Source organism: Pipistrellus hanaki, assembly GCF_964339955.1.
Source record: "Pipistrellus hanaki genome assembly, chromosome: 5".
NCBI classification, from domain to species: domain Eukaryota; kingdom Metazoa; phylum Chordata; class Mammalia; order Chiroptera; family Vespertilionidae; genus Pipistrellus; species Pipistrellus hanaki.
This window is the reverse complement of record NC_140507.1, coordinates 39,003,637-39,018,750: the sequence shown is the minus strand read 5'-3', so window position 1 is coordinate 39,018,750 and position 15,114 is coordinate 39,003,637. Positions and strand designations below refer to the sequence as shown.

At 36.4% G+C, this 15,114-nt stretch overlaps 1 protein-coding gene across 2 annotated transcripts in view; it reads left to right on the top strand.

Moving 5' to 3' along the window:
• SCLT1 (sodium channel and clathrin linker 1) overlaps positions 1 to 15,114 on the top strand; it is an 83,689-nt gene that overhangs the window by 39,754 nt on the left and 28,821 nt on the right. For both annotated transcript variants that reach the window (XM_084884604.1, XM_084884603.1), the window contains 5 exons: positions 2,452 to 2,629; positions 5,781 to 5,879; positions 8,344 to 8,415; positions 12,711 to 12,785; positions 14,701 to 14,846. In XM_084884604.1, the coding sequence (XP_084740730.1) occupies positions 2,452 to 2,629; positions 5,781 to 5,879; positions 8,344 to 8,415; positions 12,711 to 12,785; positions 14,701 to 14,846 (570 nt within the window). The remainder of the gene's footprint in view (positions 1 to 2,451; positions 2,630 to 5,780; positions 5,880 to 8,343; positions 8,416 to 12,710; positions 12,786 to 14,700; positions 14,847 to 15,114) is intronic.

Below are 15,114 nucleotides of genomic sequence, written 5' to 3'. Positions count from 1 at the left end.
GGTGTGTCACCTGAGAACCACCCTCTCCCAACCCCTCTGGGGATGTTGGAGAGCTGGCTTCGGCCTGATCCCTGCAGTCCAGGCTGAGGGACCCTGCTGGTGCACAAATCCGTGCACCGGGTCTCTAGTTTAAAATAAAGGTTTTAGTATAAAATATCAGCAACCTGTAAACAAAGAAAGCAGGAGTGATGGTGTTACTATACACAAGGTACGGTGTAAAGGGAAAAGCAGTAAACAGAATAAGAGGGACCTTAAATAATGAAAATAGAAGCCTTTTGAAAAAGATAACATTAATAAACCTAAATGCAGCAAATGATAGGACAGCTCAATATGTGATGCAAAAGCCAGGGAGTGCAAAAGTGATTAGATAAAAATAAAATCATTATTTTTGGCCATTTGCATCTCATCTCCCTGCCATGTTTGTAGAATTCTCCAGATTTATCTCCAAAAGGGAGACCAGCTAATTCTGTGGGGGAAGTTTTTGGCAAGTTCCTTGCTACAAAGCTTCATTCCTGGTTTTCCAGTTCTCCCAGTGAGTCTGTGAATTTACCCTGTTATTCTTCGAATAAACCCTTTTCCACTTAGGCTGGCTTCTGCTTCTGACAGCTCAGAACCCTAACTAAGTGATGGACCTTAACTCCATTTAGGATTAAGCAGAGGTACTAAATAAACAACAACAACAAAATGTTTAAAAAGGAGAGGAATGAAATAAAAAGGCTAACTTCTGTCCACTGGAAGCGGGGAGAGCATGGGCTGCGCTGGGAAGCTTCCTTCTGGCGCTGTGTTTTTAAGGGTGAGAATGGGGATGGGGAGAGGACCAAGCAGGTTTCTCCTGCCACCACTTAGGGGGAAAATGCCTGAAAATAAAGTAAAGGGTGAAATGTTAGGGAAGAGTTGTCCTACCAGAACATGTTATTAAAGATTTAGGGGTCAAAATATGAAAGACATAGCAATCTTTTGAGGAAATCTCAGAGTTTACATTCACAATCTATGGATAATGGAGAACACCTTTATAAAAGTGAAATCCAAGAAGTTGGGGGGAAAAGAGTCAAATTTAACTGTATTAACATGAAATTTTGCCCTGTGAAAAAAATTCCCTATGTAGAGTCAACAGGCAAACAACAACAAATATGTTTGCAGTATGTAGGAACAGATTGAAAGTTACTATCTTAATATTCAAAGAGTTCTTATAAAGGAACAGACAAAGTAAATAACCCATCAGAAAAAAAAATGGGCAAAGGATATGACGTGGCTAACAAAATTTTTCAACTATACTGAAACCCTTCCGTAATCAGGGACATACAAATTAACATAAAATTACATCCATCATAGTAGGAAAGGAAAAAGCTTTTGGGTGTACTGCTAGGGGATTTCTACAATGTGTTATTCATTGAGAAAAGCAAGTATGGAAAAGTGATATTAATTTTTATAAAACAAAATAATTATATTTAGAAACCTGTGGATCAGTGTACGTATGCTGTGTATGTGTGTATATGATTTTATGAACTTGGGAAAATATTCAAAGTTAATATGGGTAATCCTGGTAGAGCATGGGAACTGGGAGCCAACCAAAAAGAAAAGGAAAGAAAAAAGACCATATATATAGAAATAACTACTCATTATTTAAGAATTTGCTTTACCAAAACCGGTTTGGCTCAATGGATAGAGCGTCGTCTTGGGGACTAAAGGGTCCCTGGTTCGATTCCGGTCAAGGGCATGTACCTTGGTTGTGGGCATATCCCTAGTAGGGGGTGTGCAAGAGGCACCTAATCAATGACTCTCTCTCATCGATGTTTCTAACTCTCTATCTCTCTCCCTTCCTCTCTGTACAAAATCAACAAAAATATATTAAAAAAAAAAAAAAAAAAAAAAAGAATTTGCTTTATTGCCGAAACCCGTTTAGCTCAGTGGATAGAGCATCCGTCTGCGGACTGAAAGGTCCCAGGTTTGATTCCGGTCAAGAGCATGTACATTGGTTGCGGGCACATCTCCAGAAGAGGGTGTGCAAGAGGCAGCTGGTCGATGTTTCTCTCTCATCGATGTTTCTAGCTCTCTATCCCTCTCCCTTCCTCTCTGTAAAAAAATCAATAAAATATATTTTTTTAAAAGAATCTGCTTTATAACATTATCACATAACTATTCTATATTATACCATGATACTATAGAAAATGTAACATAATTAGAATCTGAATATCTAGGCGTAATATCAGCCCCACAGCTTGTTAGCCATACGACCTTGATCAAATGACCTCTATTAAAATAGGTCTGATTTTCTTTAAAATGGCAATAACAAAATCTATGATGCAGAACTTTTATGTGAACCAAATAAGAAAATATACATGAAAATAACTGGAATAATGCTTGTCCTGTAGCAGGTGCTCAGTAAATATGCTATCTCCTTCCTTCTCTTTAAAAAAAATTAACTTTTGCAATGTGACTATTAATATTTAGATTATGTGTGACAGTCCAAGAAGCCACCCAACTAAGAGCAGATAAAATACATTTGGAAAAACAGACCAGAGAGTTACAAACGAAGTACAATGAATTAGAAAAGGAGAGATATGAAGCTGTTGTAACCTCCAGAAATAGCATGCAACTCTTAGAAGAAGCTAACCTGCAAAAAAACCAGGTAAGAAAACTAGTTACCATGTTTATAAAAAAATAAAATACTGAATATTCCTCCATACGACATAGTAGGGAATCTATAACTACAGAATAAACACGTGAAAATGACATTGCTTTGCTCTCCTTTAATAAGCATACTACATTATTGATGATAAGACTTATTATAATATCATAAAGCATAATAAAGTGTCAGCCCTCTCCAAAAGCTTATGTATACATATCAGACTTTTCTTCTGTCTATAATCCTTGTGTAACTAATCTTCATCCCCTATAGTTTTATACTCTTTAAAAGACCTGTTATATCCTGGCCAGTGTGGCTCAATGGCTGATCGTTGACCTGTTAACCAGGAAGTCACAGTTTGATTCCTGGTCAGGGCACATGCCTGAGTGTGGGCTCAACCCCCACTTTGGGGCCTTGCAAGAGGCAGCTAATCAATGATTCTCATCATTGATATTTCTATTTCTCTCTTTCTCATCCCACTCTGAAATGAAAAAAAAATATTTTAAAAGACCTATTACAGCACTTTGCTGCAATATACCCTGTATTTTGTTCAGTTGAATGAGATGAATCTTATCTTTATTTCCCCTTTATCTCTTACACAATTACTTTAATAGAGCAGAATTTTAATTGACAGGAATTAAATTTAGCTGTGGAGATTTATTAACTGGGGCCTTTATTTCACTTTTTTTTAACCTTCTAACAATCGATTCCAATGTGATCACATATCATATTTTTGTCTTTACCACTTCCTTATGAATGATAGTTTATAGAAATTATAAAGCATTCATATTTGTTTTTAATGTTGCTGCCTTCCTTATGTAGAGATCATTAATTTGTTTAACCAGCATTTATTGAATACCTAGTATATGTGTAATAATGCTGGGAAATATGGGAAGTACAATGAAAATGCTTTAAGTTTCCTTTCTTACAGAACAGAGGGTTTTCCAAGAGTGCCATTAAAAAAAAAAGCAAGCTATAAGTTGTCTATTAAGAAGCTATTAAAAAATAAATAATTATGCAAATTTAAACCATAGGAATGCTAATCTTCCCATCTGAATGCTGTCTGCTAGAATGGTTGAAACCTCCAGAAATAGCATGCAACTCTTAGAAATAGACATAAAATAGACATAAAATGCTTGGGAATTTTATGTCTTACCACCTAAATTAGCTAAAAAAAATAAAAGTAAAATAAAAAATAAGAGCAGGGCAAAATAGTTCTTCTTTGCCCTCTGAAGCCTAATTATATGAGCATTCTTCACATCAGGTTGTGAAAGATGAGCACTGTATGTAGAGCTGGTGGACAGAAGGTCGTAGTGACACTCATTGCCTAACCCTCAACTCTTACCACCCAGGCCTTAAGTCAGCAGACTTTTATAGAGACTGTCTGTGGCTACAATATTAAGCTGCCTTTCAACTCATTGCTTAGTTACTAAAGGGTTCTCTACTTCAGCTTCTTGTCCCAAGAAGTCAAGGGTTCTTTAAACTGATCACACACACAGACCTGAAGCACGGCCCTGCATAGTTCTCTTTCAGTGCTTCCCCCTTTACTCAGTGTTTCCTTCTCCCCCACCAGGTTGTCACAGCCAAATAGCTGTTACTCTTACTACCGTGTTTCCCCGAAAATAAGACATCCTCCGAAAATAAGACCTACTTACAGGTTTCCTTCTGAGTGAAATATAAGGCATCCCCCGAAAATAATGCCCCCCTAGGCTAAACATGAGAGATTTGGTCCACTGATTCTGAAAGAAATAGAGTCACAAGAAATTCACCAGGAAATTCAGGAATTGGATTGTTATGATGATGTTCCAGAAGATGATGACACAATTGTCATTGAATAAATGAGTAAATTCTTGATACTATAGGATTCACAGTTTGTCTGGTTTGTGTTGACAACTACTGTACTACTGTACCGTATACAGGTAATAAATTTCCTTTATTTTCATTTAACAATAAATGTGTACCGTATTCTTCTTCATGGAAAAATAAGACATCCCCTGAAAATAAGACCTAGTGCATCTTTGGGAGCAAAAATTAATATAAGACAGTCTTATTTTCAGGGAAACAGGGTAGCTTACCTATTTAAGCAGGAAGGAAGTTATTAAAAGATTTTTTTAAAAGAGAGATGGGAATGCGTGTGGTACCTTTGAAAAATAGTAGTATCGGAACACTAGACCACTTAATAGGATGATGAGAGAGAAAGATTGAGATTGATTGATTGATTGATTGATTCAGGGCTCAGAAAGATATTTGGACTGAAGAGGTAAACTTGGGAATTGTTAGCATCTAAGTGATATTTAGAATAAAGATATTGGATTAGAGCACCAAGGATGGACATAGGTGGAGCAAAGGACCAAGGCCTGAGTCTAATATCAAAGAGGTTGAGAAGAGGAAAAAGCAACAACACAGACTGAAAGGGAATGGTGAGAGGAAAACCAAACAAGATGCACAAAAAGCCAAATAAGAATGTAAAATAAGGGAGAAAGTAACCCATTATCTCAAGTGTTGCTGACAGATTAAATAACAATTACTCTGAAATGACTCCTGAGTGGGCGGTTTGGAGTGTGGTGAAAGCCTGATTGGCATGGGTTGAAGGAGGAAGTTTTGGAGGCCAGGAGTTGGCTCCATAGGAAGACAGAGAGATGAGTATAACTGACAACAGAACTGAGAGTATGAAGCTGTTCTTTAGGTGAGATAAAAATGATGGGAGGGATAGAAACACATCAAGAAGACAGAGCAGGTGGCCTCTACAGTGATTGAGATGTGAAATGACAAGGGACTTAATGGCAATAATACCAAATAATGAATAGAAAGGGAAATCCAAGAGATTTTTTCCAAGAATGAAACACTTGGACTTGACTTATTTTGTAAAGGGAGAAGAAATTTTTAGAAATGATTCTAAGACCTCCAGCTGTAAAGATTAGGGATTGATGGACTAGATGAAATAAATACCAAAGGAAAATGATAAATCTTTAGTTAGGACAAGGTCAGGTGAAGAGGTCAGAGAAAATAATACCACTCATAACTTAAGTAAGAACTCCAAGTGGAGATGTCTCAGAAGTTTAAAATGTTTGCTTTCAAGAAATTTTTACCCATTTATTATGTTATCTTTATTAATGATGTGGCCTATAATAACATCAATTATTATTTTCTGCAGGCTCTGCTTGAGGAGAAGCAAAAAGAAGAAGAGATAGAGAAAATTAAAAAATCATTTTCTCAGTTTATGCAAGAGGCTGCCTCAAGAGCCAAGAAGGAAGTAAGGGGGCTTTTAATTATATTTAAAATTAAAAATTTTACAGCTTAAGACTCAATACTGCTTAAGTTTTGCTTGATGGACCTAGTTACTTAAATATCAGCTAATTTGGTACAGCATCAATGTACCAAATTTCAAATAAAAACCAACATAGGATATTAGCACCTACAATTTGAGGTGGAGTGGGAAAGCAGTGGAGGGTAGGGAAATGGCAGAGTGATGTATATACATACCTCCCACCTCCTGCCCTGCCATATCAGGGAGCTATAATGTCAGGGTATGCATTGGTGATGCTAAGTTTGATCACATGATTGAGATGGTAAGATCAGATTTCTCCATTGTCACTTAATAAATAATTGGGGGAGTTTGTTGAAGACCATGCTGGTATCCTTTTTCACCAAAATCTTTCATACACTGGTCTTGGCACTCATTGATAGTTCTTGCCAGAAATAAATATTATATGGACAGATTAAAATGATAATATTCTATTCTTTCTATACATTTATAAGCTGTTGTTTTTTCACTAGAGAAGTGCCCTGCCCCTTTTTTTTAATATCACTGTGGATTCATTTTATGTTATATTATATTACCATCAGTCTTTTTATCTTCAAACTAAAGGCCCAGTGCACGAGACTCATGCACTGAGGGGGGTGTCCCTCAGCCTGGCCTGAACCCTCTCGCAGTCTGGGACCCCTCGGAGAATGTTCAACTGTGGCTTAGGCCCAATCAGGGGTCGGGCTTAAACTGGCAGTCAGACATCCCTCTTGTAGTCTTGGGCTCTTACAGTCCCAAGACCCCTCTCTCCTTACCACCTGCCTGCAGCAGAGGCAGGAGAGGCTCCGTCACCACTGCTGGGCTTGCCAGCTGAGCCTTGCTTCTGGCTGAGCAGCTCTCCTGTTGTGGGAGCGCACTTACCACCAGGGGGCAGTTCCTGCATTGAGCGTCTATCCCTCCGTGATCAGTGAGCATCATAGTGACTGGTCATTCGCCGTTTGGTCAATTTGCATATTATGCTTTTATTATATAAGGTTGTCTCTCTAGCTTTCTTGCATAAGTGATGTTTCTCTCTTATCCCGTGCTTTCCCTGTCTCAGACCTAGAATCTGCCATTTTTTCAAGAAGCCTGGGTTATAATTTTTAATTTGACACTTTGTCAGAGACAAGGTTTAGAAAAAGCAGAAATTTATAGTTTAATTTTTAAATATTTACATTAAAATCCTTGCCTACATATTTATAAAGACTTATCAATGAAATTATTAACACAAATTATTGTAAAATAATACCTTTTCCTTTAAAATGAGCTTCCATACACCTCTAGCTAATATAATATTGTATGCCAACTGTATTTAATAAAAAATAAATTTGCCCGGCCAGTCTGTTCAGTAGCTGAGCATTGACCTATGAACCAAGAGATCACAATTCGATTCCCAGTCAAGGCATATGCCTAGGTTGAGGGCTCAATCCCCAGTGGTGGGTATGCAGGAGGTAGCTGATCAATGATTCTCATTGATGTTTCTATCTCTCTCCCTTCCTCTCTAAAATCAGTAAAAATATATTTTAAAAAAATAAATAAATAAATTTAATAAATAAGGCAAGTTAGCTCTATAAAAAGTAGTTAGATATACTGTGTATTCCTTCACTAGGTGTTAACTATTTTCTTACATAGATATATATATGATGAAACTGTTTTTATCAAAGTGCTCATGATAAGAGACATCCTCTAATTGATGTCTAATTCTAAGATAAATTTACATTAGTTTTATGGTCAATGGAGGTTATCTTTTGCATGAATCCTTTAATAATCTCTGTAATTTTTTCAAAAGTGTTGCAATCTCTGAATTCAGTCCAAACCTTTCTGCAAACACAAGTATTCAACTGCCTCCTAAAATCTAGTTTCTCTCTATCTAAAGATCTTTCAGACCTCTATTCAACTTGTTAGGTGTTTTAAGGCAGAACTGGAAATTTGCAAAAATGTAAAATAATCCCACTCTTCTCAAAATATTTTAATTTTAGAAGTTACTTACTTTTTATAAAATATATTATTTGTACTAAACTGTAAAAACCTTAGTTATTGTTATTTATGAAGGAATTAATAAGTAAATACTTTGAAATTTTCTGTTTTAATCTCTAATATGGTACATTTCAATAGAAAAAAAATCATAAACAAAAAATAGCTGTTTTTTATTGTGTAAAGGATTCTGGGACCAAAATGCTTGATAACCACTGTCCTTTATCGTAGTCTCTTTCCTCCCACTTCATGATAAATTCTTAATTCTTTAATATTTCCTGTGCTGGCTGGTCCGAGTGCAGTGGTGTCTTACAACTAATATTTCCTGTGCTTACTTATCTTTTATGCCCTAAAAGTTACAACTTTATTTTTTATCAAAATTATTATTCTAAATGTGTATATTGGATATTATTAATTTTTATTTTAGTCCTTAATAATTCATAAATATCTTAATTTACAGATTTCCAATTCAAGAAAACAATATCAGGTACAGATTTCTCGACTAACAGAAGAACTGTCAGCCCTTCAGATGGTATGTTAGAAGCCTGTATTGATATTTTCTTCTGAAATTGCTTATTTTAAAGGGCAAGAGACATAGTATTGGACCTCGTTAATTCAAAAGATGTTTATTAAGACAAGAACTATACTAGATGCTAGGGACAGAGAGGAAATCAAAATGAACATGTTATCTGATGTCTTGGAATTTATAATCTAGCAGGAAAGATGGCTCTGATTATCTATCTTTGACAAAGAATTCACCTGGCACGAGTGAATCAGCCAGCTACAGCTGGGTTCACATGGGAGACCAGGGAGGAAAAAAAAGGTATATATGAGAGTGAGAAGGAAGAAAGACAAGCTTCCCGAAGGAAGGAGTACTGAAGGATGAGTAGGCAAAGAGGGGTAAGGAAAAGAGTGCTTGTGTGGCTAGAGGTGGATTAAATAAATAAATTTAACTTGAAGATAGATGAAATGGAGTTTAACAACCTTGCTTACAGGGGAGTAAAGGTATAAGAATTTCTGAAGTTGGGAGGATATCTGATTGGTATTTAGTCACCCCAGAGAGAAGGACCACATCTTCTCCACATTCTGCAAACTCCAGTGTGCATAATGGGAACTTAGTCATTGTGCATAGGTCCTGAGACCAATAGAACAGCAGTGTTACTTTTTGTCTGATGAGTGTCATTTGTTTTAAGGATACAGAAACATTAGGTAAAATTAATAGGATGCGGGGGGCGGGGGGTGGGCGGCGGCGCTTTTTTCTCCTTCTATCTCCTTGCTATTTTGCTGATTCTCTTAAATGGAGTGATTTAGCTATCAAAGGATTAACAGCTTTGAGGAAGAAGGGCATACCTTAGTTCAGGATTATTTAATGGATTATAAACTCTACACGGACAAGAACATTTGTCCTTATATTTCCCCAAAAGAACATGTACTAGATAAGACCTGCAGGGATTTAAAACAAACAAACAAAACACACACACACACACACACACACACACACAAAAAAAAAAAAAAAAAAAAAAAAAAAAGCTGTTAGCTGTGTAACAACCAGAGCTCTGTCAACTCACTTTGGAGTAAAATAAATTATAATTTCAGGTTATTTTAATACATGTTTCTTAGGCTTTACAGTGAAACAATTCTAATTCATAGCCAAGTGGCTTTTTCTAAAAATATTAAATATTGGGTCAGCAGCTAAGTAATTGTGGGTTTCACACATTTATGGCTTCAGTTGAATTTTTAGGTTTGCAGACGTAGTACAAATGTAAAACACATTTTGTTATTTGATAGTTGGCTATTCAGCTGTTAATCAGTAAAAAAAGTTTTTTGATCTGTTTTGTAGTTTTCGTTTGGCGTTCGTTGAAAAATGGAAAATCAAAAGGAACATTTTCGTCATATTTTGCTTTTTTATTTCCGCAAAGGGAAAACGCATCGCAAGCTCATAAAAAGTTATGTGCTGTTTATGGTGACGAAGCCTTAAAAGAACGGCAGTGTCAAAATTGGTTTGCCAAATTTCGTTCTGGTGATTTTTCACTCAAAGATGAAAAACGCTCTGGTCGTCCAGTTGAAGTTGATGACGCCCTAATCAAAGCAATAATCAATTCAGACTGTCACAGTACAACACGTGAGATTGCAGAGAAGCTTCATGTATCACATACATGCATTGAAAATCACTTAAAACAACTTGGCTATGTTCAAAAACTCGATACATGGGTTCCTCACGAACTGAAAGAATCACAGTTAACGCAACGCATTAGCAGCTGCTATTTGCTAAAGAAACGTAATGAAAATGATCCATTTTTAAAACGACTGATAACTGGCGATGAAAAATGGATTGTTTACAACAATATCAAGTGGAAAAGATCGTGGAGCAGGCCAGGTGAACCAACTCAAACAACATCAAAAGCTGATATTCATCAAAAGAAGGTTTTGTTATCAGTTTGGTGGGATTACAAAGGACTTGTCTACTTTGAACTCTTACCACCCAACCGAACGATCAATTCTGATGTCTACATTGAACAACTAACGAAATTAAACAATGCAGTTGAAGAAAAGCGGCCCGAATTGACAAATCGAAAAGGTGTTGTATTCCATCATGACAATGCAAGGCCACACACATCTTTGGTCACTCGGCAAAAATTAATGGAGCTTGGTTGGGATGTTTTGCCACATCCACCATATAGTCCTGACCTTGCACCATCTGATTACTTTTTGTTTCGATCTTTACAAAACTCCTTGAATGGTAAAAATTTCAATAATGATGATGATGTCAAATCGTACCTGATTCAGTTTTTTGCTAATAAAAACCAGAAGTTTTTTGAACGTGGGATTATGATGCTGCCTGAAAGATGGCAAAAGGTCATTGATCAAAATGGGCAATACATTACAGAATAAAGTTATTTAGTTCCATGAAAAAATTCTTTGATTTTTTTAAAAAATCCGCAATTACTTAGTTGCCGACCCAATATTATCTGATGTCCTGTTGATTCCATTGGGAAAACTGTATGACTAATTGAAAGTGTTTACTGTTGCCTATGAGTGTTTCTGTTACTATGAGTTTTTGTTTTGTTTGTTTGTTTGTTCATTTGTTGCTTTCAATTTTATATCTTACATATGAGTGAAATCATATGGTTTCTAACTTTTCCTGTCTGACTAATTTTGCTAGCATGATATTCTCAAGGTCCATCCATGTTATTGCAAATGGCAGTATTTCATATTTCCTTCTGGCTGAGTAGTATTCCATTCTATATCTCATCCCAATAAATGTAATAAAAAGAAAGAAAAAGAGAAAAGTGTTTTAATTAAGCATTTATATTTTCTCAGGAAACTCAGGCTATAGATTAGGAAAAAATATTTGCAAAAGACATACCTGATAAAAGTCTCATCCAGAATACACAAAGAACTCTTAATATTCAACAATAAGAAAACAAATAAGTCGATTAAAAATGGACCAAAGACCTTAGTAGGCATCTCACTGAAGAAGATAAACAGATATAAAGTAAGCTTATGAGAAGTCGCTCCATATCATATGCCACCAGGAAAATGCAAATTATTATTTTTTTTTTTTGAGGTTGCCTAAGGATTTATTTTTTTTGACAGTTTTTTTTTTTTATTAAATTATTATTTGTGTATATTAAAACAACAATGTGATACCACTCATTAAACCAAGTAAGTGCCAGATACACTTATTGGAATGGCCAAAATCCAGAACACCAACAGAGGCAAAGATGTGGAGCAACAGGAACTTTCATTCTTTGCTGGTGGGAATGAAAAGTGGAACAGCCACTTTTGAAGGCAGTTTGGTGGTTTCTTACAAAACTGAAGATACCCCTACACATGGCTCAACAATTTTACTCCTCTTTATGTACCTGAACAAGTTGAAAACGTATGTCTACACAAAGACCTGCACATGATTATTTATAAAAACTTTATTCATAATTTCCAAACCTTGGAGGCACCAAGACATCATTTCCTATGTGAATGGATAAATGAACTGTGGTATGTCTAGACAATGGAATATTATTTAACACTAAAAAGAAATGACCATTCAAGCCATAAAAAGACATGGAGGAAACTTATATGCATACCAGAGGCCCAGTGCACAAAATTTGTGCATGGGTAGGGTCCCTACTGGCTGCTGGCTGCTGGCTGCCAGCCGGGGCCTCCCTTTCTCCAACTACCTGCTGCCGCCACCCGCTGAAGCCTTCCTTCTCACCCACCTTGGCCTGGCGCTGCCCACTCACCTGCTCCACCTTCCCACCATAGTTCTGCTCTCATCAGGGCCCATTGGGGCCGGCAGTGCCTTCACTGCCAACCACTGCCAGCACCATGTCACCAACGCCAGCCATGTTCTGCACTGCCCCTTGCATTGGCTGTTAATAAGTTCTGCAAAAAAATTTTTTTTTTACTTTTAGAATTTATATACAAGCTTTTAGTCCACATGTATCCTTAGGGTGCTGTGCCTTTGCCTAGTCTGGTATTTTCTTTTAAAATATGATAAGAATTTATGGGGAAGAAAAGCTAAAAGATGAGAAATGGATCTCATTTATTTATGTTTTTCTCCTTGCTGTCCCTCAACTTCTGTCACTCGACTGGTATATTTACTTAGAACTTGGCATTCTGTATTGGGGTGATTTCTGAAATCCTGGAGTAGTTAGCTCTTTGAAGATGGAGTTTGTTCGTTTGTTTTTGTTTTAACCAAGGCCTTGCTATACTGATAGGGGGAATGTGGCGTTCCTGTTATGAACAAATAATATTATCCATGTTTTTCCATTTTTCTTAAGGATTTACAAATATTATAGCTATTTACAATATGACTTGAATTTACAGGAGTGTACCGAAAAACAAGGCCAAATTGAACGAGTCATTAAGGAGAAAAAAGCAGTGGAAGAAGAACTAGAAAAGGTAAAAAGAAAAAGAAAAAAATAACTGCCTAAAATCCAACTGCAAATATTCAACATTACTGTCTGCTTCCATCACACTATCTACTAGCAACCCCTATATTATAAGTATTCATCTGGTGAGTGTTTTTTTTAGGCTTGAAATACATAAAAGTATAAATTTTATGAAAAAGCTATATTCATTGCTCAAACCTCATCCCAATGGTAAATTTTATTTTGTCTGTCTTCTCATTTTAAATGTTATGCCAACTTGAAAATTATGACATTGATGTGATTTTTACCTTTAAAAATGCATATTTTTATTTCATAGTTAAGAAAAACACTTACCCCAATGATATTTGAGGGAAACATATTGTAAGGAGTCTATAGTTAACATTTTTTTCTTACTTAGATAACTTTCTTTTATTAGCAGTAAATATCCCACTCTCTTCAAGAGCCTTGGGGGTAAGGGGCTACATTTGATTCAGCACACAATTACTCAGTGTTTAAAAAGATAGTCAGTAATAGAGTCAAAGTTTGATTTTCTTCCAAGAGCTATATAGCATAAAAAGCATGTGATATATTTATATCATTAACATGCAGAGATCATAACAACATAGGATCATAAAAGAGTAATTTAAAAAGCAAAACATCTTTTTAATCCCTTATCTAGGTAAAAAAAAAAAAAAAAAGCACACAGGATTTTTAGGTAGGAACTTCATGGTCACCATTCTCCTTCATGGTTGATGCTTCTCAGTTTTCATCATATATGTACCATTTAAATTGCAATCAGGGCTTGAGGTGAAATTTTAACATCACATAGCATAAGTTAAGGAATAGGCTGTATTGGAGAAATGTAAAACTTACAAGGCTAAAGGTAACAGGTTCTCCCACTGTCCAAAGACAAATGTGCTAAAGTCCCCTGCTGCATTGCAATATGAGTCTGCATTTTGGTAGTAGGACATGTGCTGATATTCTATCATTTTTATAGAGTAGGAGTAACAAAGCATCTTATCAGTGGGAGAAGACTCGGGTTACCTGTCCAGGCAGTCTGGATTTGAAGGGTAGGATTTGTGTGAAAATGTGAGCTGCCTAGACCTTACAATTCTTGGGGTGTTATAGACTCTACTGGAGGCCTGGTGCATGAAATTCGTGCATGGGTAGGGTCCCTCCCTAGGTCTGGCTGGCAATCAAGGCCAATCTGTGGGGTGACTGATGGGGCAATCAGGGGGCCCCTGCTGGCAACTGCCTTGTCTGGCTTGGGTTTTGGGGGCAGCTCCTGCATTGAATGACTGCCCCCTGGTGGTCAGTGTGCATCATAAGTGACCAGTCATTCTGCCTATCGTTCCACTCTTCAGTCAATTTGCATATTAGGCTTTTTTTTATATAGGATGTTGTGGGAGAAGGCTACATAGGAAGCTGAACTTGGGTACAATCATTCCTGCGAGGCAAGGGGGAACCCCCATTTCAGCTAGACCATTATCTAGTTAACACAAAGGGGCATTTTGTAGTCACTTTCAGATAGTTCTGCTCATTACACCATAACATATATTGTGTTTGAAAATTTAAATAATTGACTTCTGGGATTTTTATCAAAGAATCAAAGCAGTTACCTCTTAAGGGTGACATCTAGAGCACTTTTTTTTTTTTACTTCAGCTCTTTTACATTTTTTTAAATATTAAAACTATTGGAATAATTTACAATGAGCATGAATCATTTTAAAAAATAAGAAGTCATTATTTTGTCAGTTTTTAGCATTGTATTTTATAAATGTAAAACATCCATCTTAATTATTGATGTGCTTTACTACATTAAAGTGGTAAAAGATAAACACAGGATCATGGATTTTGATTTCTCATCATTGATTTCCATTTTTAAATCTATAATTTCTTAGAACATTGTCTCTGTAAGGTAACATACCAATGAGCCTCTTCTGCAGGTTTACCGTGAAGGCAAAGTAAACGAAAATCATTACAGAAAACTGGAAGAAATGCACCAAAGATGTCTGGTTGCAGAGTGTTCAAAAGATGATCTTCAGCTAAGACTTAAGACAGCAGAAAATAAACTAAAACAATTTGAAATAAAGTAAGACACTCTATGGAATTTTCTGTGATAACATTTTCAGAATGCAAACAATTTTTGACAGATCCTTTACTTTCTTTATAGGATTAATAATTAACTAGAGGCCCAAAGCATAAAATTCATGCATGTGGCGGGGGGGGGGGGGGGGGGCGGGGGGGGTGTCCCTCAGCTCAGCCTGCACCCTCTCCAATCTGGGACCCCTTGAGGGATATCCGACGGCCGGTTTAGGCCCGATCCTAGTGGGATCAGGCTTAAATGGGAAGTTGGACAT